The 22,985-nt window shown below is 43.6% G+C and overlaps 1 protein-coding gene across 3 annotated transcripts in view; it reads left to right on the plus strand.

Moving 5' to 3' along the window:
- The window catches only part of GMEB1 (glucocorticoid modulatory element binding protein 1), a 51,489-nt gene that overhangs the window by 23,083 nt on the left and 5,421 nt on the right, over nt 1-22,985 (plus strand). For 2 of the 3 annotated variants that reach the window (XM_053576209.1, XM_053576210.1), the window contains exons 4-9: nt 345-469; nt 1,919-2,022; nt 9,211-9,368; nt 13,277-13,408; nt 15,197-15,334; nt 19,696-19,818. In XM_053576209.1, coding sequence (XP_053432184.1) covers nt 345-469; nt 1,919-2,022; nt 9,211-9,368; nt 13,277-13,408; nt 15,197-15,334; nt 19,696-19,818 — 780 coding nt within the window. The remainder of the gene's footprint in view (nt 1-344; nt 470-1,918; nt 2,023-9,210; nt 9,369-13,276; nt 13,409-15,196; nt 15,335-19,695; nt 19,819-22,985) is intronic. The other variant, XM_053576211.1, reaches the window with a different exon arrangement.

Below are 22,985 nucleotides of genomic sequence, written 5' to 3' on the forward strand. Positions count from 1 at the left end.
TTTCTCACTTCTTAGCTGCATGTCCTTGCAAAAGTTACTTCATCTTTCTGAAGCTCACATAGTTATCTGTAAAACCTGGGAAACAATTGCTGCCTTACCAAATAAGATGAAGCATGTATAAGTATACACTGTGCTTGAGGTGTCTGTCATCATGGAGGTGGTGTCTGGCGCATAGTGGAAGCTTGGTAACAGATAACTATTATGCCAGACTTCTGGAGGATTTCTAAACAGTACCAGCAAGAGTGAACTGTTAGGCCTTCAGAAGAACCAGGAAACTAGAAATTTTGAATGTAACTTTAGAGACTAGCTGTTTAATAAATAACTGATATTTCTTCCATTTTCAGATGCAAGCACTATAGAAGCAAATGAAGATATGGAAATTGCTTACCCCATAACTTGCGGGGAGAGCAAAGCCATCCTCCTCTGGAAGAAGTTTGTATGTCCAGGAATAAATGTGAAGTGTGTCAAGGTAATTGTCTTCTCTTTCCTGAGGCCTATTTTGGGATTCCTTGTTTTCATAGGGTACGGTTTCAGTGCCTCCTTTTCCTCTCCCACCACATCAGTGTTTTTGATTTTTACAGTTGTTCTATAGTGTCACAGTAGAAAAAGTAAGGATACAAAAGTAGGCAACTTGTCTGTTTTGTTCACCAATGTATCTCTTCCTAGTTCACAGAATGGTCCTTGGCATGTAGTAGGTAATCAAGAAATATTTGTTCAATGAATGGATGTATGGAGCCCTCTGTCTATCACTGACTAGCACCCTGGGAGGACAAGGCAGGTGGATTGCCTGAGCTCAGGAGTTGAGACCAGCCTGAGCAAGAGTGAGACCTCATCTCTTAAAAAATAGCTGCAGTAGTGTGATGCCACAGTACTCTACCCAAGGGCGATACAGTGAGACTCTGTCTCTACAAAAAAAAAAAAAAAAATAGCTGCAGTATTGTGGTGGGTGCCTGTAGTCCCAGCTACTAGGGAGGGAGGCTGAGGCAAGAGAATTGCTTTGAGCCAAGAGTTGAGGTTGCTATGATACTAAGGCCAACAAAGTAAGACTGTCTCAAAAAAAGAATTATTAATTGATAAAAATAAATCAACTTCATGCAAGCATAATGAGAAAATACAGTAGAACTTCCATAATTGACTCTCTCTACGTTGACTGCTTCCTTAAGTTGACCTAATTTTCATAGACTGGACGTGCACCATGTGAACATATCAGTACAATAGGCCTAATTCCTTACGTTGACCAGTTTGTTACCATCCCTTGGGTGGTCAACTTACAGAGGTTCTGCCGTAATTGCTCATTCTGGCCCTATTGGTAGCCACAACTATATTTAGAGATAATGGTGACCATAGTGGATCATCCTAGATTGATAGGATTACAGAGCTTTGAGGCTCTGCAGTCCTTTGGTTTCCACCATACTCGTTCTTTCTGCCACATCTTGAACCTTGTCATTAGGGCTGGATAGATTACTTCAGTTTATTTGAACAGCCTTTGTAACACCTGATTTTGGTCATAAATGGATTTTAGATGCTAATCAATATATTCATCTTAGGTCTTTCTCATGTAATCTGTGGCTATTTACCTGGAAAAGATACTGTGCTCAGAGAAGGATCATCTCTGGCACAATAAGACATCTCTTGAATAACACAAAGCTATGACTTAGGATGTCATCAGGGTATTTTTTTTTTTTTAAAGTAAGCACGTGCAATTTATTATTTTATTTTTTTCTTTTTGCAGTTTTTGGCCGGGGCTGGGCTTGAACCCGCCACCTCCAGTGTATGGGGCCGGTGCCCTACTCTTTGAGCCACAGGTGCCACCCTCATCAGGGTATTTTTGTAACATAACAAGTAGAGTTATCATGTCATTATTTTCCTATTCACCTCCCTAAGTTGACATTGGGCTATTTTGGACTTTTCTCTTTAGTTCAATGATCAGTTGATCAGCCCCAAGCATTTTGTTCATCTGGCTGGCAAGTCTACTCTAAAGGACTGGAAGAGAGCTATTCGTCTGGGGGGAATCATGCTGAGGTAAGCTCTAATATCAAGCACATACCTTTTAACAAACTTTGGGGCACTGAATCATGGCAGACTCTACTTTTTTCTCTAAAAGTTCTGTTGGAAGGATTGGCTTGAGTAATCCGTACCTTTGACTTTCACCAACTTAAAATCCCTGGGAGAAAAGCAAGATTGAATTGAATTAACTCTTCCTAGCATCTAGAGCAAATTTTTCTGATGTTAGGATGTTGGGTAGGATCCTCTCTGGTCAGAGAAGTTCAGAAATAGATGATAGTCCTGAAATGTGGTGCTGAGGAAGCATAACAATCATGAAAAAGGGCCAGGCGTGGTTGCTCATGCCTGTAATCCCAGCACTCTGGGAGGCTGAGGCGGTGGATTGCCTGAGCTCACAGGTTCGAGACCAGCCTGAGCTCAAGCAAGACCCCATCTCTAAAAATACCCAGGCATTGTGGCAGACAACTGAAGTCCCAGCTACTTGGGAGGCTGAGGCAAGAGAATCGCTTGAGTCCGAGTCTGAGGTTGCTGTGAGCTATGATACCACAGCACTCCACCAGGGGGCAACAAAGTGAGACTGTCTCAAAAAAAGAAAACAATCTTGGAGAAGAGTAGGCTGACTGACAAATCCTAAGATAACCTGGTAAAGTAGAGGGTGCTGTTGATAAATAACAGTTAGGCACAGTGAGTATAATCCTTGCATCATATAGAAATAAACTTCAGAACGTGTTCTATCTCCCACTGCCATCTTTTTTTTTTTTTTTTTTTTTTTTTTGCAGTTTTTGGCCGGGACTGGGTTTGAACCTGCTACCTCTGGCATATGGGGCTGGTGCCCTATTCCTTTGAGCCACAGGTGCCGCCCTTCCCATCCTTTTTTTGTAGTATGTTTACCATTATAGTTTTTTCTTTGTAAGATTAATATTACTTAGTATTCTTTGAGCACTTACCTACAGATACAAAATTTTTAAATGTAGCCTGGACGCAGTGGCTCACTGGCTCATGCTTGTAATCCTAGCACTCTGGGAGGCTGAGGTGGGTGGATTGCTTGAACTTATGAGTTTGAGACCAGCAAGTGGGAACAAGTGGGAGACCCTGTCTCTAAAAATAGCCAGGTGTTGTAGTGAGCAGCAGTAGTCCCCACTTGGGAGGAACTTCGGAGGCTGAGGCAAAAGGATGGGTTGAGCCCAACAGTTTTATTTTGTTTTTTTTTTTGAGACAGTCTTACTATGTTGCCCTCGGTAGAGTGCTATGGCATCATACCTCACAGCAACCTCCAACTCCTGGGCTCAAGTGATCCTATTGTCTCAGCCTCCTGACTGGATGGAACTACAGGCACCTGCCACAATGCCCCTAGTTTTTAGAGACTGGGGTCTTGCTCTTGCTCTGGCTGGTCTCAAACTCCTGACCTCCAACAATCCACCTGTCTTGGCCTCTCAGAGTGCTAGGATTACAGGCATGAGCCAATGCCCCCAGCCTCTGAGCCCAAGAGTTTGAGGTTTCTGGGAGCTGTGATGCCATGGCACTCTACCAAGGGTGACAAAGTGAGACTCTGTCTAAAAAAAAAAAGTCTTAACCTTGGCTCAGTGCCTGTAGCTCAAGTGGCTAAGGCGCCAGCCACGTACACCAGAGCTGGCGGGTCTGAATCCAGCCCAGGCCTGCCAAATAACAATGACAACTACAACCAAAAAATAGCTGGGCATTGTGGCGGGCGCCTGTAAATCTGAGCTACTTGGGAAGCTGAGGCAAGAGAATTGCATAAGCCCAGGAGTTGGTGGTTGCTGTGAGATGTGATGCCACGGCACTCTACGTAGGGTGACAGCTTGAGGCTCTATCTAAAAAAAAAAAAAAACTTAACCTTTTTGTCTCCTTAATTCTTCTTTTTCTTTTGTAGAGGCAGAGTCTCACTTTACCACCCTTGGTAGAGTGCCATGATGTCACAGGACTCACAGCAACCTCCAGCTCTTGGGCTTTCGCGATTCTCCTGCCTCAGCCTCCTGAGCAGCTGGGACCTTAATTCTTCTTAAGGAATCTATCCTAAGAAAAATCTATAATGCTTATGGACATTTAAGCATAAAGATGTTCATTGCAACATTATTTATTATAGTGAAAATTACAGTCTGCTTTAAGTCAAGAGACTTCTAAAGTAATTATGGTTCATACTATGGGATATTTTGCAGTCATAAGATACTTCTGAAGAGATTTTACATGGAAAAATGCTTATGCAGGTAGTACCTGTAGCTCAGTGAGTAGGATGCTGGCTCCATATACTGAGGGTGGCAGGTTCGAACCCAATCCCGGCCAAACTGCAACAAAAAATAGCTGGGCGTTGTGGCGGGCACCTGTAGTCCCAGCTACTCATGAGGCTGAGGCAAGAGAATCGCCTAAGCCCAAGAGCTGGAGGTTGCTGTGAGCTGTGACACCACGGCACTCTACTGAGGGCGACAAAGTAAGACTCTGTCTCTAAAAATAAAATAAAAACTTATGCTATAATATGAAGAAAGAAAGCAAATATAAAACTGATAAGACAGTGTGAGTTTACCAGCGTTAAACATATTTAAGTAAAATTTAGGAGAAGAAAATTCAGTAAAATGTTGACATTATCTGTGTGTTACAGGATTTTTTCATACAAAAGGAAGTTTTCTTCTTTATAGTTTTCTGTATTTCTACAGAAAAATGTTAATTTTTATTTTTTAGAAACAGTTGTGCTATGTTGCCCATGCCGAAGTACAGTGGTTATTCACAGGTGAATATAGCCCACTGGTATTGGCTATGGGCCTCAAATTCCTGGGCAAAAGTGATCTTCCTGCTTTACCTTCTGCCCAGCTAAGGGTGCAGGATGCACCACTCTGCTTGGCTGAAAATGTTAAATATTTTCTTCACATGTCTTTTTTTTTTTTTGCAGTTTCTGGTCGGGGCTTGCGTTGAACCTGCCACCTCCGGCATATGGGGCCAGTGCCCTACTCCTTTGAGCCACAGGCGCTGCCCTTTTTTTTTTTTTTTTTTTTTAATAGAGACAGAGTTTCACTTTATCGCCCTCAGTAGAGTGCCATGGTGTCACACAGCTCACAGCAACCTCCAACTTCTGGGCTTAGGAGATTCTCTTACCTCAGCCTCCCGAGTAGCTGGGACTACAGGCGCCCGCCACAATGCCCGGCTATTTTTTTGTTGTTGTTGTTGCAGTTTGGCCAGGGCTGGGTTTGAACCTGTCACCTTCGGTATATGGGGCCGGTGCCCTACCCACTGAGCCACGGGCGCCGCCCCACATATCATTTTTATAGTCAGATACACATAAACATTATTAAAAAAAATTTTTTTTTCTTGTTTTTTTTTGTTGTTGAAAAAGTTCTACCCTGTGCCCTGAGCAGAGTGCAATGGTCTGATAGCTCACTGCAACCTCAGACTTGGGCTGTGGGTATCCTGCTGCCTCAGCCTCCGAAGCCGCTGGGATTACAGGTGCTTTCCATGGCCCTCGGCTGGGTTTTTCCCTTTTTTTCGTGAGTTAGGGTCTCACTCTTGCTCAGACAAGCCACGAACTATTTTTTGAAAAATTTGTTCTAGGTGATTTGTATGCAGAAATCAGTAATTGAATGAAACTGGAGAGGAAGACCTTTAACTTTTATTTTTGTTGTTCTTGGCCTGTTTTATTTACCTGGAAAGACAAGCGTATGCCAGTTTTTCCCAAAGATAAAAAAGAATCAGAATCTAAAAAGACCTGTTTGAATAAGAGCAAGACCCTGTCTCTATAAAAAATAAAAAAATTAGCTGGGTGTGGTAGGGCATGTCTGTAGTCCCAGCTACTCATGAGGCTGAGGCAGGAGAATTGTTGGAACCCAGGAGTGAGTTTGAGATTACAGAGAGCTATTATGCCTAAAAAAGTCTTTAGTGAACACCTGGAATCCTTGCACCCTGGGAGGCCAAGGTGGGTGGATTGCCTGAACTAAGGAGTTTAAGACCAGCCTGAGCAAGAACAAGACCCTGTCCCTGTCTCTAAAAAATAGCTGATTGTTGTGGTGGGTGCCTGTGTTCCCAGCTACTTGGGAGGCTGAGGTAAGAGGATAGCTTGAGCCCAAGAATTTGAGGTTGCTGTGAGCTACCAGGGCATTCTACTGAGGGCAACAAAGTGAGACTCTCTCTCAAAAAAAAAGTCTTGGGCAGTGCCTGTGGCTCAAAGGAGTAGGGCATTGGCCCTATATGCCAGAGGTGGTGGGTTCAAATTCAGCCCCAGCCAAAAACTGCAAAAAAAAAAAAAAAAAAGTCTTGGCTTGGCCCCTGTGACTCAAGTGGCTAAGGCGCCAGCCACATACACCTGAGCTGCCGGGTTTGAATCTAGCCCCAGCCTGCCAAACAACAATGACGGCTGCAACCAAAAAACAGCTGGGCATTGTGGTGGATGTCTGTAGTCCCAGCTACTTGGGAGGCGGAGGCAGGAGAATCACTTGAGCCCAGGAGTTGGAAGTTACTGTGATGCCACGGCACTCTACCCAGGGCAACAGGGCAACTGTGATGCCATGGCACTCTACCCAGGGCAGCTTGAGGCTCTGTCTCTTTTTTTTTTTTTTTTTTTTTGTAGAGACAGAGTCTCACTGTACCACCCTCGGATAGAGTGCCGTGGCGTCACTCGGCTCACAGCAACCTCTAACTCTTGGGCTTATGCGATTCTCTTATCTCAACCTCCTGAGCAGCTGGGACTACAGGCGCCCGCCACAACGCCTGGCTATTTTTTTTGTTGTTGTTGCAGTTTGGCCGGGGCTGGGTTTGAACGCGCCACCCTCGGCATATGGGGCCAGCGCCCTACTTACTGAGCCACAGGCGCCACCCAAGGCTCTGTCTCAAAAAAAAAGTCTTTAGTGAAAGCTAAGTGACCTTATAACACAGAATTTCCTATAATTAAAATAACCTATGGTTTTGACTAGGCATTATGGCTCCTGCCTGTAATCCTAGCACTCTGGAAGGCCAAGGCAGGAGGATCCTTTGAGCTCAGGAGTTCAAGATTAGCCTGAGTGAGAACCAGACCCCATCTCTACTAAAAATTGAAAAAATTAGCCACGGATCATGGCAGGTGCCTATAGTCTCTGCTACTCAGGAGGCAAAGGCAGGAGGATTGCTTGAATCCAGGAGTTGGAAGCTTCTATGAGCTAGGGTAACCCCATAGCACTCTAGCCTTGAATAACAAAGTGAAACTTTGTCTAAAAACAAAACCAAACCCTGTGGTTTTGTTCATGGCCTATAATAACTATCTGGGGATCCATTTATAAGTTCATTTTCCATAGGGAATTTAATATAATGAACTTTGGGCTGGACGTGGTGGTTCATGCCTGTAATCCCAGCACTCTGGGAGGCCGAGGTGGGTAGATTGCCTGAGTTCATGAGTTCGAGACCAACTCTAAGCTAGAGAGAGACCCCATTTCTTTCTTTCTTTTTTTTGTAGAGACAGAGTCTCACCTTATTGCCCTTGGTTGAGTGCCATGGCATCACACAGCTCACAGCAACCTCCAACTCCTGGGCTTAGGCGATTCTCTTGCCTCAGCCTCCTGAATAGCTGGGACTATAGGCACCCACCGCAACGCCCAGCTATTTTTTTGTTGCAGTTTGGCTGGGGCCGGGTTTCAACCTGCCACCCTCAGTATATGGGGCTGGCACCCTACCTACTGAGCCATAGGTGCCGCCCGAATGAGACCCCATTTCTAAAAATAGCCAGGCGTTGTGGTGGGTGCCTGTAGTCCCAGCTACTTGGAAGGCTGAGGCAAGAGAATCACTTGAGCCCAAGAGTTTGAGGTTGCTGTGAGCTATGATGCCACCGCACTCTACTGAGGGCAACAAAGTTAGATTCTGTCTAAAAAAAAAGAAATCAACTTCGTTCTTTATTTTTTTATTATTTTTTTATTTTTTGAGACAGAGCCTCAAGCTTTCACCCTGGGTAGAGTGCCGTAGCATCACAGCTCACAGCAACCTCCAACTGCTGGACTCAAGCAATTCTCCTGCCTCCACCTCCCAAGTAGCTGTAGCTGGGACTATAGGTGCCTGCCACAACGCCCGGCTATTTTTTGGTTGCAGCCGTCATTGTTGTTTGGCAGGCCCAGGCTGGATTCGAACCCACCAGCTCAGGTGTATGTGGCTGGCGCCTTAGCCACTTGAGCCACTGGTGCTGAGCCTTCGTTCTTTATTTTTAAGAGAATTGTTAATTTTATTTTATTGAAGAAAAAGATATCTGGTGAAGTTTATGTCTCTAAAAGTAGCAAGAGATCTGCTGGTCTAGGAATATTAATACATCAAAATCTCATCATAAAATTCTAATTTCCCTGTTGTGTTTCTTAATGGTACCAGGATTTCCCCTTTCAGGTTTGGTTTCAATGCGATTCTATGGGGAAACTTAGCTACTTTTAGGAGCATATACTTGAAGCTTAGTGATAACTGGAAATAGAAGAGAATACTCATAATGAGTGAACTAGTGAGAGAGGAAGAGTACTGGTAAATGTGGGAAGGACCAGTGAAAACTGAAAGCCCTGGCTCAGCACCTGTGGCTGAAGCTGCTAAAGTGCCAGTCACGTACACCTGAGCTGGTGGGTTCGAATCCAGCATGGGCCCACCAAACAACGACAACTGCAACCAAAAAAAAAAAAAAAAACGGGTATTGTGGCAGGTGCCTGTAGTCCCAGCTAATTGGGAGGTGGAGGCAGGAGAATTGCTTGAGCCTAGGAGTTGGAGGTTGCTGTGAGCTGTGATGCCAAGGCACTCTACCCAGGGCGAAAGCTTAAGGCTCTGTCTCAAAAAAAAAAAAAGAAAAGAAAAGAAAATTGAAAGCTCTAAGGTAGGTGGATCACCTGAGCTCACAAGTTCCGGACCAGCCTGAGCAAGAAGGAGACCTCATCTCTAAAAATAGCTAGGCGTTGTGGTGGGCACCTGTAGTCCCAGCTACTTGGAAGGCTGAAGCAAGAGAATCGCTGGAACCTGAGTTTGAGGTTGCTGTAAGCTATGATGCCATGGCACTCTACCAAAGGTGACAAAGTAAGACTCTGTCCAAAAAAAAAAGAAAAGAAAATTGAAAGCCCTAATTAGGGGTTTTGCAACTCAATGACTTCCAATACTATTAGGTTTCACTAATCTATAGCGTAGACTTAGTAATGTTGTCCCTATTTGTCCCTGAGGCCTAGTTCCCTCTAGATGAAGTGCAGGCTGAACCGGTACTTCTTGTCTCCCTTTGCACAGGAAAATGATGGACTCTGGACAAATTGACTTTTACCAGCATGACAAAGTTTGCTCCAATACCTGCAGAAGCACCAAATTTGATCTTCTGATCAGCAGTGCAAGAGCTCCAGTGCCAGGACAGCAGACAAGTGTGGTGCAGACACCCACTTCGGCCGATGGTAGGGGGTAGGAAACCACCTGAAAACCAGCTGTGTTTTTCAGCAGCACTTTCCTTTTCATTTCTTCTTTGTCTGTCTGTCTTTCTTTCTTCTTTGTGTTTCTTAAGTTCAATTCTTGTGATCATTGATGTGTCTTATTGTAAGGTATAGTAATCTTGGGTAGAATTCTGTGGTTTGGAAACAGATTTGTTTCTTCCAAATGATTGCTTTTAGCCAGGCCTCCCTCCTTTTTTCTTCTTAGACTGAGTTATAAGCATCAGAAAGATGGTTCCGTAGTTATAGTACTTATTCAACAGTCTTAGTTTGGTGCCACTTGGCATATCAAGATTGAATTAGACTGTTTTTTTTTTTTGGCTGGGGCTGGGTTTGAACCCGCCACCTCCGGCATATGGGGCAGTGCCTTACTCCTTTGAGCCACAGGTGATGCCCTGAATTAGACTGTTTTAAAAATTTTTTGCTCTTGGCCTGGTGTGGCGGCTTAACTCCTGTAATCCTAGCACTCTGGGAGGATGAGTCAGGTGGATTGCTTGAGCTCACAAGTTGGAGACTAGCCTGAGCAAAAGCAAGACCCTGTCTCTACTAAAAGTAGAAAAACTGAGGCAAGAGGATTGCTTGAGCCTGAGTTGGAGGTTGCTGTGAGCTATGATGCCATTGTACTCTACTCAGGGTGACAGCTTGAGAATCTGTCTAAAAAAAAAATTTAGTATAAAACATGTTTGTGTAGGGCTGTTGGCAAAGCATACTTTTTTTTTTTTTGGCTCTACTAGTGGTCAAGGCAGGAAGGTAGTTTAGAATGATGAATGGTCTTTAACCATTAAACGTGAGACTTCTCAAAGACAATGTGTCATTTGTTGTGCTGGACTCTGGAGACTCTGCTGTTACTCAACTGAGACTTCTCAAGAGATGAAACAGGATGAGCACATACTTAACATCAATGTTGTTAAGCTTGCGATTAGGGCTCCTCACCATCCAGGACAGATGTAACCATGTGAAGTTATTACTAAGGGTTCAGTTAGTCCAGCTGGGGTCTTAAACATAGTTGGATAAAATATGTCTCAACTATTGTCATAAGACTTATCCCTGACAGTCATAAGAATGCTAAAGTATTTAAAAGGTTAGGGAAGTACACTGTGCTTCAGAAATACCCTTAAAAGTTTTCTTTTGGTCAATCTGAATACTCTGTGAGTAGGCTTGGCATCTGTGGCTCAAGTAGCTAAGGCGCCAGCCACATACACCTGAGCTGGCGGGTTCAAATCCAGCCCAGTCCTGCCAAACAACAATGACGTCTGCAACCAAAAAAATAGCCAGGTGTTTTGGCAGGCGCCTGTAGTCCCAGCTACTTGGGAAGCAGAGGCAGGAGAATTGCCTAAGCCCAAGAGTTGAAGGTTGCTGTGAGCTGTGATGTCACAGCACTCTACCCAGGGCGACAGCTTGAGGATGTCTCAAAAAAAAAAAAAAAAAAATACTCTGTGAGTAATCCATGGGTGAGTAGAAGCCAAATTTCTTGGAATTTAAATCCTTTTCAGGCAAGTATAAAATATCTGGCGGTTTGAAATTTTGGACACTTGACTCTTGAACTTGAAAAGCAAGTATAGGGCGGCGCCTGTGGCTCAGTGAGAAGGGCGCCGGCCCCATATACCGAGGGTGGCGGGTTCAAACCCAGCCCCAGCCAAAACTGCAACAAAAAAATAGCCGGGCGTTGTGGCAGGCACCTGTAGTCCTAGCTACTTGGGAGGCTGAGGCAGGAGAATCGCCTAAGCCCAGGAGTTGGAGGTTGCTGTGAACTGTGTGGCGCTACGGCACTCTACCGAGGGCAATAAAGTGAAACTCTGTCTCTACAAAAAAAAAAAAAAGAAAAGCAAGTATAATTCCAGCAACTTGGGAGGCTGAGGTGGGAAGATCACATGAGGCCAAGAGTTTGAGACCAGCGTAGGCATCATAGCAAGACCCTGTCTCTAAAACAATATTTAAAAAAAATTAGCCCAGCATGGTGGCATGGCATATAATCTCAACAACTTTGAGTATAAGGCAGGAGGATCCTTCCAGCCTAGGAATTCAAGACTGCAGTGAGCTTTAATTGCACTACCACACTCCAGCCTGAGCAACAGAATGAGATCTCATCTCCCCATCTTTAAGGGGAAAAAAGGAAAGAAAAAGAAAAGTGAAAATGCACCTATACCTGTTTTTTTCCCCCAAACAGATGCTGATTGAAAATACACTATTCGGGGCGGCACCTGTGGCTCAGTGAGTAGGGCGCTGGCCCCATATACCGAGGGTGGCGGGTTCAAACCCGTTCCCGGCCAAACTGCAATAAAAAAATAGCCGGCGGGCGCCTGTAGTCCCAACTGCTTGGGAGGCTGAGGCAAGAGAATCGTATAAGCCCAAGAGCTGGAGGTTGCTGCGAGCTGTGTGACGCCACAGCACTCTACTGAGGGCAGTAAAGTGAGACTCTGTCTCTACAAAAAAAAAAAAAAAAGAAAAAGAAAATACACTATTCGAGGGACTTTACCTAACAAATGCAATCAGTGTAACCTGGCTTATTGAATCCCCAACAATAAAAAAAAAAAAAAAAAAGAATATACACTATTTGTGGGAACATTTCTTCTATTTTTCCCAATAAAAATAAATTTTTAAAAAAGAAAATACTGAATTTGTGGGACAGGAAACCTGGATATACTGAGGTTTGACTTCATATCCCCACGAGTTCTGTGTGGCCTACTTGGGGACTTGAGCATGCATGGATTTGGTTTTATATACACGGTCCTAGAATCAATCTCCGACATATGCCAAGGGAAGGCTGGACTTCCTTTTCATATGGTCAAAACTTCTGTACTTTATTTTCCATATTGGTATTACTCCTTTGCTTGAGGAGAGTCTATACTTATCTATATTGCTGTTTGGATCAATTTGATTTTTCTCAATTCTGTCTAAAATCTTAATATATAATTGTTAGCAAAGGTTGCCCCCACCCCACTTTGTGAATCCACTATACACTGATCTCTTATCTGCTTCTTTTAGTTTCCATTTCTCTTGCTTTCTCATCGTAGGGTAATAAATAAGTTATGATAACTATTCTAGATACTTAGTATAATTTTCTCCTCCATGACAGGGACCCACTTCCAGCTCTCTTGGGAAGTGCTCTAAACTTTCCCACAAAAGAAAAAAAAATAAAGAGAAAGAAAAAAATAGATACTTAGTATCAAGCATGTTTGTGTAGGGCTATTGGCAAAGCATACTGTTTTTTTTTATTGAGACAATGTCTTGCTGTGTTCCCAGGCTAGAATACAGTGGTGTAATCATAGCTGGTGGCAACCTCAGACTTCTGGGCTTAAGCAATCCTCCTGCCTCAGCCAACCAAGTTGTTGGGACTACAGGTGCACACCACCATGCCCACCTGATTTTTTAAATTTTTTCTAGAGACAGGGTCTTGGCATGTTGCTCAGGTTGCTTTTGAACTCTTGGCCTCAAGCAGCGCTCCCACCTCAGCTTCCCAAAGTCCTGGAATCATAGACGTGGAACACCATGCCCATCCTATACTTTTAAATTATTTCAGGTCTTCTTCACCTTCAATAAGTGTGGGGCAGGCAGACTAGCAACCAGGCCTGCCTTAATTTCTTTCAAAAACATTTACTGAGGAAACATTGCCCTTTTATGATTTTATAAGTTATCTTTCACTTTCTCTTCAGAGTAAAAAGAAAGTATTTTCCTTTTCAAGGCAGGTTTTCTTTAGAAAATCCAATGTTCATCCTGACTCACCTAAGAGTCTAGTTTTTTAAAATAGGGCCCTTTCGTGAAGAGTCTAGAATGGTTAAAATAATAAGGTCTTTGTAGCTGTGAGTATGAGATAGAGGACAGCTATGGCTTTTTCATAAAATTCACTGGTCTCACCTCTACTGGACTGCTTTTAGGTAGCATCACACAGATTGCCATCTCAGAAGAGAGCATGGAAGAAGCAGGCCTGGAGTGGAACTCGGCTCTCACTGCTGCTGTCACCATGGCCACAGAGGAGGGTGTGAAGAAAGACTCGGAGGAAATCTCAGGTATTTTTCTTTGGGCCTCAGATATCTTGCAGGGTTTTCTGATTCTTTTTTTTTTATAGAGACAGAGTCTCACTTTATGGCCCTCGGTAGAGTGCCGTGGCATCACACAGCTCACAGCAACCTCCAACTCCTGGGCTTCAGCGATTCTCTTGCCTCAGCCTCCCGCGTAGCTGGGACTACAGGCGCCCGCCACAACGCCAGCTATTTTTTGGTTGCAGTTAAGCCGGGGCCGGGTTTGAACCCGCCACCCTCGGTATATGGGGCCAGCGCCTTACCGACTGAGCCACAGGCACCGCCCGGTTTTCTGATTCTTTTCCTCATGATTATGTACTTATGTACACAGAAGACTTCTTAATTACTTTGGTTGTTTTTTTCTTATGTATATAAATACTATTCATAGCCACTAACATCTTAGGTTTGCAAAGTTACATTTTACATATGAAGAAATTGAGATTCCTAAAGGTTTCTCAGGCTCAGCGCTGTGGCTCAAGCAGCTAAGGCGCCAGCCACATACACCTGAGCTGGTCCGAATCCAGCCCGGGCCTGCCAAACAATGATGGCTGCAACCAAAAAAAAAATAGCCGGGCGTTGGGGCAGGCGCCTGTAGTCCCAGCTACTTGGGAGGCGGAGGCAGGAGAATCACTTGAGCCCAGGAGTTGGAGGTTGCTGTGAGCTGTGATGCCATGGCACTCTATCCAGGGCAACAGCTTAAGGCTCTGTCTCAAAACAAAAATGGTTTCCCAACTTGCCTAAGACCAGTCACACAACTAATAAATTGCAGAGTTGAACTCAGCTGTAGTTCATGCTTTTCATCCTATCAAATTGCCTATAACTTGGCACTTTTCTTAGATAATCTGAGCTTCAGGACATTAGATGGAAAAATTAGGTAGCAGGTGTTTTAGAGGATGGTGGTTAATGATGATCCTTAGAAGGGACAAGAAGTTTCACATCATCCTCCATTCACTTGATTATTTTTAGTTGGCATTATTCCTAGATACTAGGTACATAGGTGAAAAGACAAAGTAGTCACAACCCTCAGGAAACTTACAGCCCCATTTATTCATTTTTAGAACAGAGTATTGCTCTTTTGCCCAGGTAGAGTGCAACATCATCATCATAGCTCACAGCAACCTCAAACTCCTGGGTGATCCCAAACTCCTGGGTGATCTTCCTTTCTAGTAGCTGGGACTGTGGGAGCATGCCATGATGCCACAATAATTTTTCCATTTTTAGTAGAGATGGGGTCTTGTTCATGCTCAGGCTGGTCTCAAACTCCTGAGCTCAAACAATCCTGCCTTGGCCTCCCAGAGTGCTAGGATTACAGGCGTGAGCCACCTTATCTGGTTCAAATCTTTTGTTCTATTTTTAGGTATAGGTCTGGGGAGGCATATTTCTTAATTTCTTAATTTAATATATTTATTATTTAAATTTTATAATATTAAATATCTAATTTTTAAAATTCAAATAATATTTAACACTTATTTAATATTTAATATATTTATTGGAAGAAGATGCCTATTCTTATAGCATGAGCCATAACAAATTGAGGACATGACAAATGGAGGCAACTATCCCGGCCTCTATGCTGCTGAATGGGCCAGATAATTAGGTACCAGTTCTGTTCTGGGGGCCATCTAGTGTTCCAAAAGTTTCTTCCTTTTTCCAAAAAATGGCCCCATAGGAAATCCTTTTGAATTGAACTAATTTTGAATTTAACATTATAGAGATTTGCCAAAATATCTTTGTAACATTCCTTGTTCACACTCTGTCTTATCCTTATCGTACCAGAGGACACATTGATGTTTTGGAAAGGAATAGCTGACGTAGGGCTGATGGAAGAGGTTGTCTGCAATATACAGAAGGAAATAGACGAGCTACTCAGGGGAGTTCAGCAGCGGCTTATCCAGGCTCCCTTCCAGGTCACAGGTAAGTGTGCTAATCCTAACAGTAGTAGTGAGTTATTGGATATTCTCAACTGTAGGCAGGTCTAATTAGCCTCACAAAGACCCAAAGATACAGGTATTACTATCTGTATTTGCTAGATAAGGGAACTAAGGCTCATTAGAGTTAAGTCACTTGTCCAAGTTTCATAACTGAATTTTGAACTCAGATCTAGCTATGGTTTTCCCACAGGTAACGGTTGCCTTTATAAATGGTGCCTGAAAGCACCATCTCTTTCTCTCTCTGTAGATAAATTTTTTTCAACTCTCTCTCTCTCTCTCTCTATATATATATATGTTTATATACACACGTACTATATATGTATGTATATATGTGTGTCTGTATATATATATACTAGACTGGTATTGTGGCAGGCGCCAGCTACTTGGGAGGCTGAGGCAAGAGAATCGCTTAAGCCCAGGAGTTGGAGGTTGCTGTGAGCTGTGTGAGGCCATGGCACTCTACCGAGGGCCATAAAGTGAGACTCTGTCTCTACAAAAAAAAAAAAATAATAAAAAAAAAAGAAAAAAAAAATATATATATACAGACACACATATACTCACACAGAGGATGCCAAAAAATGTATAGACATTGTATGAAAGGAAAAAACTGTATTAAGTTGTAATTCTCAATATATGCCAATAACAAAAGATGAATACAAGTCATGTTTGACTTCCGCAATTACAAGAGATGCTCATGGTGGCTACCATCAGCATCCAGACACTTCTGATTTTGGAGAACTACTGCTTGAGCAACGTTAACCAGAGGCCTGTATCTTCACTTTTCCACATCACACACAGTACTCAACTTAGCACAAATGTGTTAGTTGTTAGGCTTGTTAGAGATTCTGTTGCATATTCACATTTTCATTGTCATTAAACTTCTACAATGTTCTCAAATTTCAAATACCACTTCAAAATGGTCTTATACTCCTCAAATGACAGCCTCAAATGATAACTGTGCTTCTGTAATTTTCTTTGACTGTCCTGCCTATCACATGACACTAGCATTCATTTGATTAACGCCATCTTTTGAGTGAACATGATACTACATGTTGCTACTATAATCCAATTCAACTTCAAAAAAATAATATGTAGGTCAGGCTTGGTGGCTCATTCCTATAATCCTAGCACTCTGAGAGGCTGAGGCAGATGGAATGCTTGAACTCAGCAAGAGGATCTCTTGAGTCTCAAAAAAAAAAAAAAAGATAAATTAGCTGGGCATGGGGGCAAGTACCTATAGTTCCAGCTACTTGGCAAGCTGAGGCAGGAGGACTGCTTGAGCCCTGGAGTTTGAGGTTATAGAGATCTATGATGATGCCACTGTACTCTACCTAGGGCAACAGTCTTTGTCTCAAAAAAAAAAAAAACTGGTCTCAAACTCCTGAGAGAGTTTTTTTTTTTTTTTAAATATACACACAGGTCTGCTACGTTACCCAGGTTGTTGGAACTGCTGGGTGTAAGTGATCCTTCCACCTTGACCTCCCAAAATGCTGAGATTATAGGCATGAGCCATCACACCTGGCCTAGATTTATATATTTTTAAATATCACTCTGGTTGCTGTGTGGGGAATAGACTATATTGGTCAAGAGTACAAACAAGAAGACCAAACCAGTTGGGAAGCTCTTAAAGAAATTCATCTAAGGGCGGCGCCTGTGGCTCAGTGAGTAGGGCGCCGGCCCCATATGCCGAGGGTGGCGGGTTCAGGCCCAGCCCCGGCCAAGTTTGCAACAACAAAAAAATAGCCGGGCATTGTGGCGGGCGCCTGTAGTCCCAGCTACTTGGGAGGCTGAGGCAAGAGAATCGCTTAAGCCCAGGAGTTGGAGGTTGCTGTGAGCTGTGTGAGGCCATGGCACTCTACCGAGGGCCATAAAGTGAGACTCTGTCTCTACAAAAAAAAAAATAAAAAATAATAAAAAAAAAAGAAAAAAAAAAGAAATTCATCTAAGCAAGAGATGATGTGGCCTGGCATAGAGTGGGCAGTGGTAGATCTGGGAAGAAGTGATCAGACTTGGGATGTATTCTGGATGTGTAACTGACGAGTCTTGCCAATGGATTAAATGCAGGGTGAAAGAGAAAGAGAGATTTCCAAGATGACTCATACATTTTTGGCCTGAGCTGAGTATTGATGCCATTTACTGAGATAAAGAACACTGTGGGAGGAACAGGTTTAGAGAGGAAATCAAAATTAAACTGAGATGGCTATGAGGCCATCAAATGGAGATGTCACTCCTATAGATGTAAGTATGAATGTGGAATGCAGGAAAGAGGTTATGACTAGAGATTTACGTGTGGGAGTTCTTAGCATGCACATGTTATTTAAAACCATAGAGTTGGTTGAGAAGACTGTGGAAGGCAGTGTAGATGAAGTTGTCCAAGTTCAGAAAGTAATGACCACAAACACAGTTCTTTTAAAGAAATTTTATATAGACTGGGCAAGGTGGCTCACGCCTGTAATCCCAGCACTTTAAGAAGCCAAGGCAAGGGCAGTGCCTGTGGTTTAGTGAGTAGGGCGCCGAGGGTGGTGGGTTCAAACCCAGCCCCGGCCAAACTGCAACAAAAAACTAGACTGGCGTTGTGGCAGGCGCCAATAGTCCCAGCTACTTGGGAGGCTGAGGCAAGAGAATCGCCTAAACCCAGGAGTTGGATGTTGCTGTGAGCTGTGATACTATGGCACTCTACCAAGGGCGACATAATGAGACTCTGTCTCTAAAAAAAAAAAATAAATTAGGGGGGCGGCGCCTGTGGCTCAGTGAGTAGGGCGCCGGCCCCATATGCCGAGGGTGGCGGGTTGAAACCCAGCCCCAGCCAAACTGCAACAAAAAAATAGCCGGGCGTTGTGGCGGGCGCCTGTAGTCCCAGCTGCTCGGGAGGCTGAGGCAAGAGAATTGCGTAAGCCCAAGAGTTAGAGGTTGCTGTGAGCCGTGTGACGCCACGGCACTCTACCGAGGGCGGTACAGTGAGACTCTGTCTCTGCAAAAAAAAAAAAATAATAAATAAATTAATTAATAATAATAATAAATAAAAAAGAAGCCAAGGCAAGATGATTGCTTGAGGCCAGAAGTTCAAGACTCTATACTACAAAAAAATAGAAAAATCAGTTGGGCATTGTGTTATGCACCTGTGGTCCTAGATACTTGAGAGGATGAGGTAGGAAGATCACTTGAGCCCAGCAATTCAAGTTTGTAGTGGGCTGTGGTCATGCCACTGTACTCTGTCCTTAGCAATAAAGTCAGACCTTATCTCTTAAAAAAAAGGTTTGGTGTGGCGCGGTGGCTCATGCCTGTAATCCTAGCACTCTGGGAGGCTGAGGCAGGTAGATTGCCTGAGCTCAGTAGTTCAAGACCAGCCTGAGCCAGAGAGAAACCCCATCTCTAAAAAAAAAAAAAAAGGCAGGTGTTGTGGTGGGCACCTGTAGTCCCAGCTACTTGGGAGAGGCTAAGGCAAGAGGGTCGCTTGAGCCCAAGAGTTTGAGGTTACTGTGAGCTATGACACTATGGCACTCTACTGGGGCAATAAAGTGAGACTCTGTCTCAAAAAAAAAAAAAAGTTGTATGAGCAGAGATAATACTATTAGTTCTGGCTGGGTGCGGTGTCTCACACCTGTTATCCTAGCACTCTGGGAGGCTGAGGCGGAGGGATAGCTTGAGCTCACCAATTCAAGACCAGCCTGAGCAAAAAGCAAGACCCCATCTCTACTAAAAAAAAAAAAAAAAAAAAACTGAGGCAAGAGGATCGCTTGAGCCCAAGAGTTAGAGGTTGGTGTTAGCTATGACGCCGTGGCACTCTACCCAGGGCCTGAGACTCTTGTCTCAAAAAAAATAAAATACTATTAGTTCTAATATTGCTATGTCAGTATCATATTTTGGAATAAAATATGATATTTATGGGCGGCGCCTGTGGCTCAAGGAGTAGGGCGCCGGTCCCATATGCCGGAGGTGGCAGGTTCATACCCAGCCCCAGCCAAAAAAAAAAAAAATATGATATTTATAATCTTCATACCTACTTTGCAGAATAAGTATTATTAGTCCCATTTGTTTCAAATGAGAAAACTGAGGAGTCAAATGACTTGCCTAAGATCATACAGATAGGAAATAGCAAAATTGAGATTCAGATTTATCTCTTTCTAATATAATGACCATGTTTTCTAAACCAAAAGTCAGAACCTATAAACAGCTGTAAGATAAAGCAAAATTCATTAGACACGTGATAAATCTTTGTTAAAAATTTATTAAAATGTAATTAGGAGAATTCCATAATTTTTGAGTTGTTCCATATTTGTAACTAGCACAGTGGGGAAGTGGTGGAACATTTCTGTTGACAAGTATGTTTTGTGTTTTAAATAGACGCTGCTGTTCTCAACAACGTAGCCCATACGTTTGGCCTAATGGACACAATCAAGAAGGTTTTAGACAACAGAAGGAACCAAGTAGAGCAGGGAGAAGAGCAATTTCTCTATACTCTGACAGGTATTATAACTTATGTCTCTTCTTAGGTGATATTTTGCTAATACTCTTATCATTTCCTTGTTGACTTCTGTTGGGACACACGGACTTCTTTTTAATTTACGTAGTATCAAGATTTTACTATTTTTAAACAGAGTCTCACTTTGTCACCCCCCAGGAGAGTGCCGTGGGGTCATAGCTCACAGAACCTCAGACTTCTGGGCTCAAGCGATTTCTCTTGCCTCAGCCTCCCATCTAGCTGGGGCTACATGTGGCCACCTCAATGCCCAGCGATTTTTAGAGGTGGGGTCTCGCTCTAGCTCAGGCTGGTCTCGAATTCATTAGCTCAGGCGATCCACCCACCTCAGCCTTCCAGAATGCTGGAATTACAGGCGTGAGTGACCTCGTCCTGCCAAGGTTTTACTTTTAAATTGGAACAGTCCCAGGTGAGGTGGAGTGGTGGGAAACAAAGAAGCACAAAGGAAAAAAGAAAGACGTCAACATTATGGTCCTCCTTCTGGGTCTTGTGGAGGATTAAGATGTATCCTAGATTGTCCATTCATTAATCCAGTAATGTTGGTAGCAGAAGAGACATTTTTGTCTTTTTACATTATTAATATTGCTTGTTTTGGTGGATATAAATTTAGCATCTTCTCCAATATTTGTGGTAATCAGAAATTATGAGCATATAATTAACTATGTTTATGAAGTACTTTGTGCTTGTCTCTGAACTAGGCTTTAGAAATGTAATGTTGACTAAGACAGCCTCAGTCTCCACAGGTATTTTTTTTTTAAGACAGTCTTAGTCGCACTGGGTAGAATGCCATGGCAACATAGCTCACAGCAACTTCAAACTCTTGGGCTCAAGCAATCCTCTTGCCCCAGCCTCCCGAAGAGCTCGGACTTTAGACACTTGCCACAATGCCTGACTAGTTTATCTATTTTTGGTAGAGATGGGGTCTTTTTCTTTTTTTTTTGTGGTTTTTGGCCGGGGCTGGGTTTGAACCCGCACCTCCGGCATATGGGACCGGTGCCCTACTCCTTGAGCCACAGGCGCCGCCCAGAGATGAGGTCTTGCTCTTTTGCTCGGGCAGGTCTTGAACTGCTGAGCTGAGGCAATCCATCTGCCTTGGCCTCCCATAGTGCTAGGATTACAGTTGTGAGCCACTGCGCCTGGCCTTTTTTAAAAATAAATTTTTTTTTTTTTTTGAGACAGAATCTCACTCTCTTGACCCAGGCTAGAGTACCATGGCATCAGCCTAGCTCACAACAAGCTCATACTCCTGGATTTAAGCAATCTTCTGGCCTCAGCCTCCTGAGTAGGCTGGGATTATAGGCACTTATCACAACACCTGGCTAATTTTTTTTTCTAATTTTAATAGTGATGGGGTCTTGCTCTTGTTCAGGTTGATCTATAACTCCTGAGCTCAAGTGATTCATTCCACCTTGGCCTCCCAGAGTGGTAGGATTACTGGTATGAATGACTGTGCCGGCGTCTCCTCTGGGTCTTCAAGAAACTTAAGGGAAAGTAGAGGTAGAGGCTGGGTGTAGTGGCTCACTCCTGTAATCCTAGAACTCTAGGAGGCCGGAGCAGGTGGAATGCCTGAGCTCACAGGTTTGAGACCAGCCTGAGCCAGAGCAAGACCTCATCTCTAAAAAAAATACCCAAATATTGTGATGGGCACCTGTAGCCCCAACTACTTGGGAGGCTGAGGAAAGAGAATAGCTTGAGCCCAAGAGTTTGAGGTTGCTGTGACACCAGGGCACTCTACCAAGGGCAACAAAGTGAGACTCTGTCTCCAAAAAAAAAAGAAAGAAAGTAGAAATAGAAACAAATAAAGGCAGAAACATTGTAAGTTTTGTGACATGCAGTGGGTATTGTAGAATAACAAACAGGGTTTAAACATCTACCTGGAGAGTCAAGAGAAGCTTTTAGAAGAGGTAAAGCAGTTACAAGATACAAAACATATAGGAAGTGTGTATGATCAGCATTTGAATTTATAGAAAATATTACAGTCAGTTGTGAAACCAAAAGGGTTAGGTTATTTGATAAGAAGACAATTTAGTGTGGCACCTGTGGCTCAGTAAGTAGGGCACCGGCTCCATGTACCGAGGGTAGTAGGTTCAAATCTGGCCCTGGCCAAACTGCAACAAAAATAGCCAGGTGCCTGTAGTCCCAGCTGCTCGGGAGACTGAGGCAAGAGAATCGCCTAAACCCAAGAGCTGGAGGTTGCTGTGAGCTGTGTGTGACGTCATGGCACTCTATTGAGGGCAGTAAAGTGAGACTCTGTCTCTACAAAAAAAAAAAAAAAAAAAAGAAGACAATTTAGTTTGTTTTAAACTTACTTTTATACCCAGTTTACTGAATTTTGATCCTCCTGTGGATTGTAGGATGTCTGTTATCCCAATTTTACAGGTTACCAGGGGAGACAGAGAGGATAAGTGATTTGCCTGAGGCCACATTGCTACTTGACAGATAATCCTCAAGGAGAACTCTTTCATTTTACTTCTAATCCACTGCTTTCTCTCACCTTGGCGCAAACTGTCAGAAAAATGGTTTTTGTGGCTCAGCGCCTGTAGCACAGTGGTTAGGGTGTGGCCACATGCACCTGAGGCTGGCAGGTTCTAACCTGGCCCAGGCCAGCTAAACAACAATGACAACTGCAACAAAAAAATAGCCGGGGGGCAGTGCCTGTGGCTCAGAGGGGTAGGGCGCCGGCCCCAGATGCCGGAGGTGGCGGGTTCAAACCCAGCCCTGGCCAAAAACTGCAAAAAAAATATAGCTGGGTGTTGGCTCAGCACCTATAGCTCAAGTGGCTAAGGTGCCAGCCACATACATCAGAGCTGGCAAGTTCGAATGCAGCCCGGTCCTGCCAAACAACAATGATAATTACAACCTAAAAAAAAAAAAAGATAGCCGGGCGTTGTGGCGGGTGCCTGTAGTCCCAGCTACTTGGGAGGCTGAGGCAAGAGAATCACTTGAGCCCAGGAGTTGGAGGTTGCTGTGAGCTGTGATGCCATGGCACCCTACCCAGGGCGACAGCTTGAAGCTCTGTCTCAAAAAAAAAAATAAATGGTTTTTGTTAGAAATGTGAGCTTTTGGTTCCTTGTCAGTATTGTAAGTTTTTTTTGTTTGTTTGTTTTGGTTTTGAGATGGTCTCACTCTGTTGTCTGGGCTGGAGAGCAGTGGT

The sequence above is a fragment of the Nycticebus coucang genome, chromosome 22, assembly GCF_027406575.1.
Source record: "Nycticebus coucang isolate mNycCou1 chromosome 22, mNycCou1.pri, whole genome shotgun sequence".
NCBI lineage: Eukaryota > Metazoa > Chordata > Mammalia > Primates > Lorisidae > Nycticebus > Nycticebus coucang.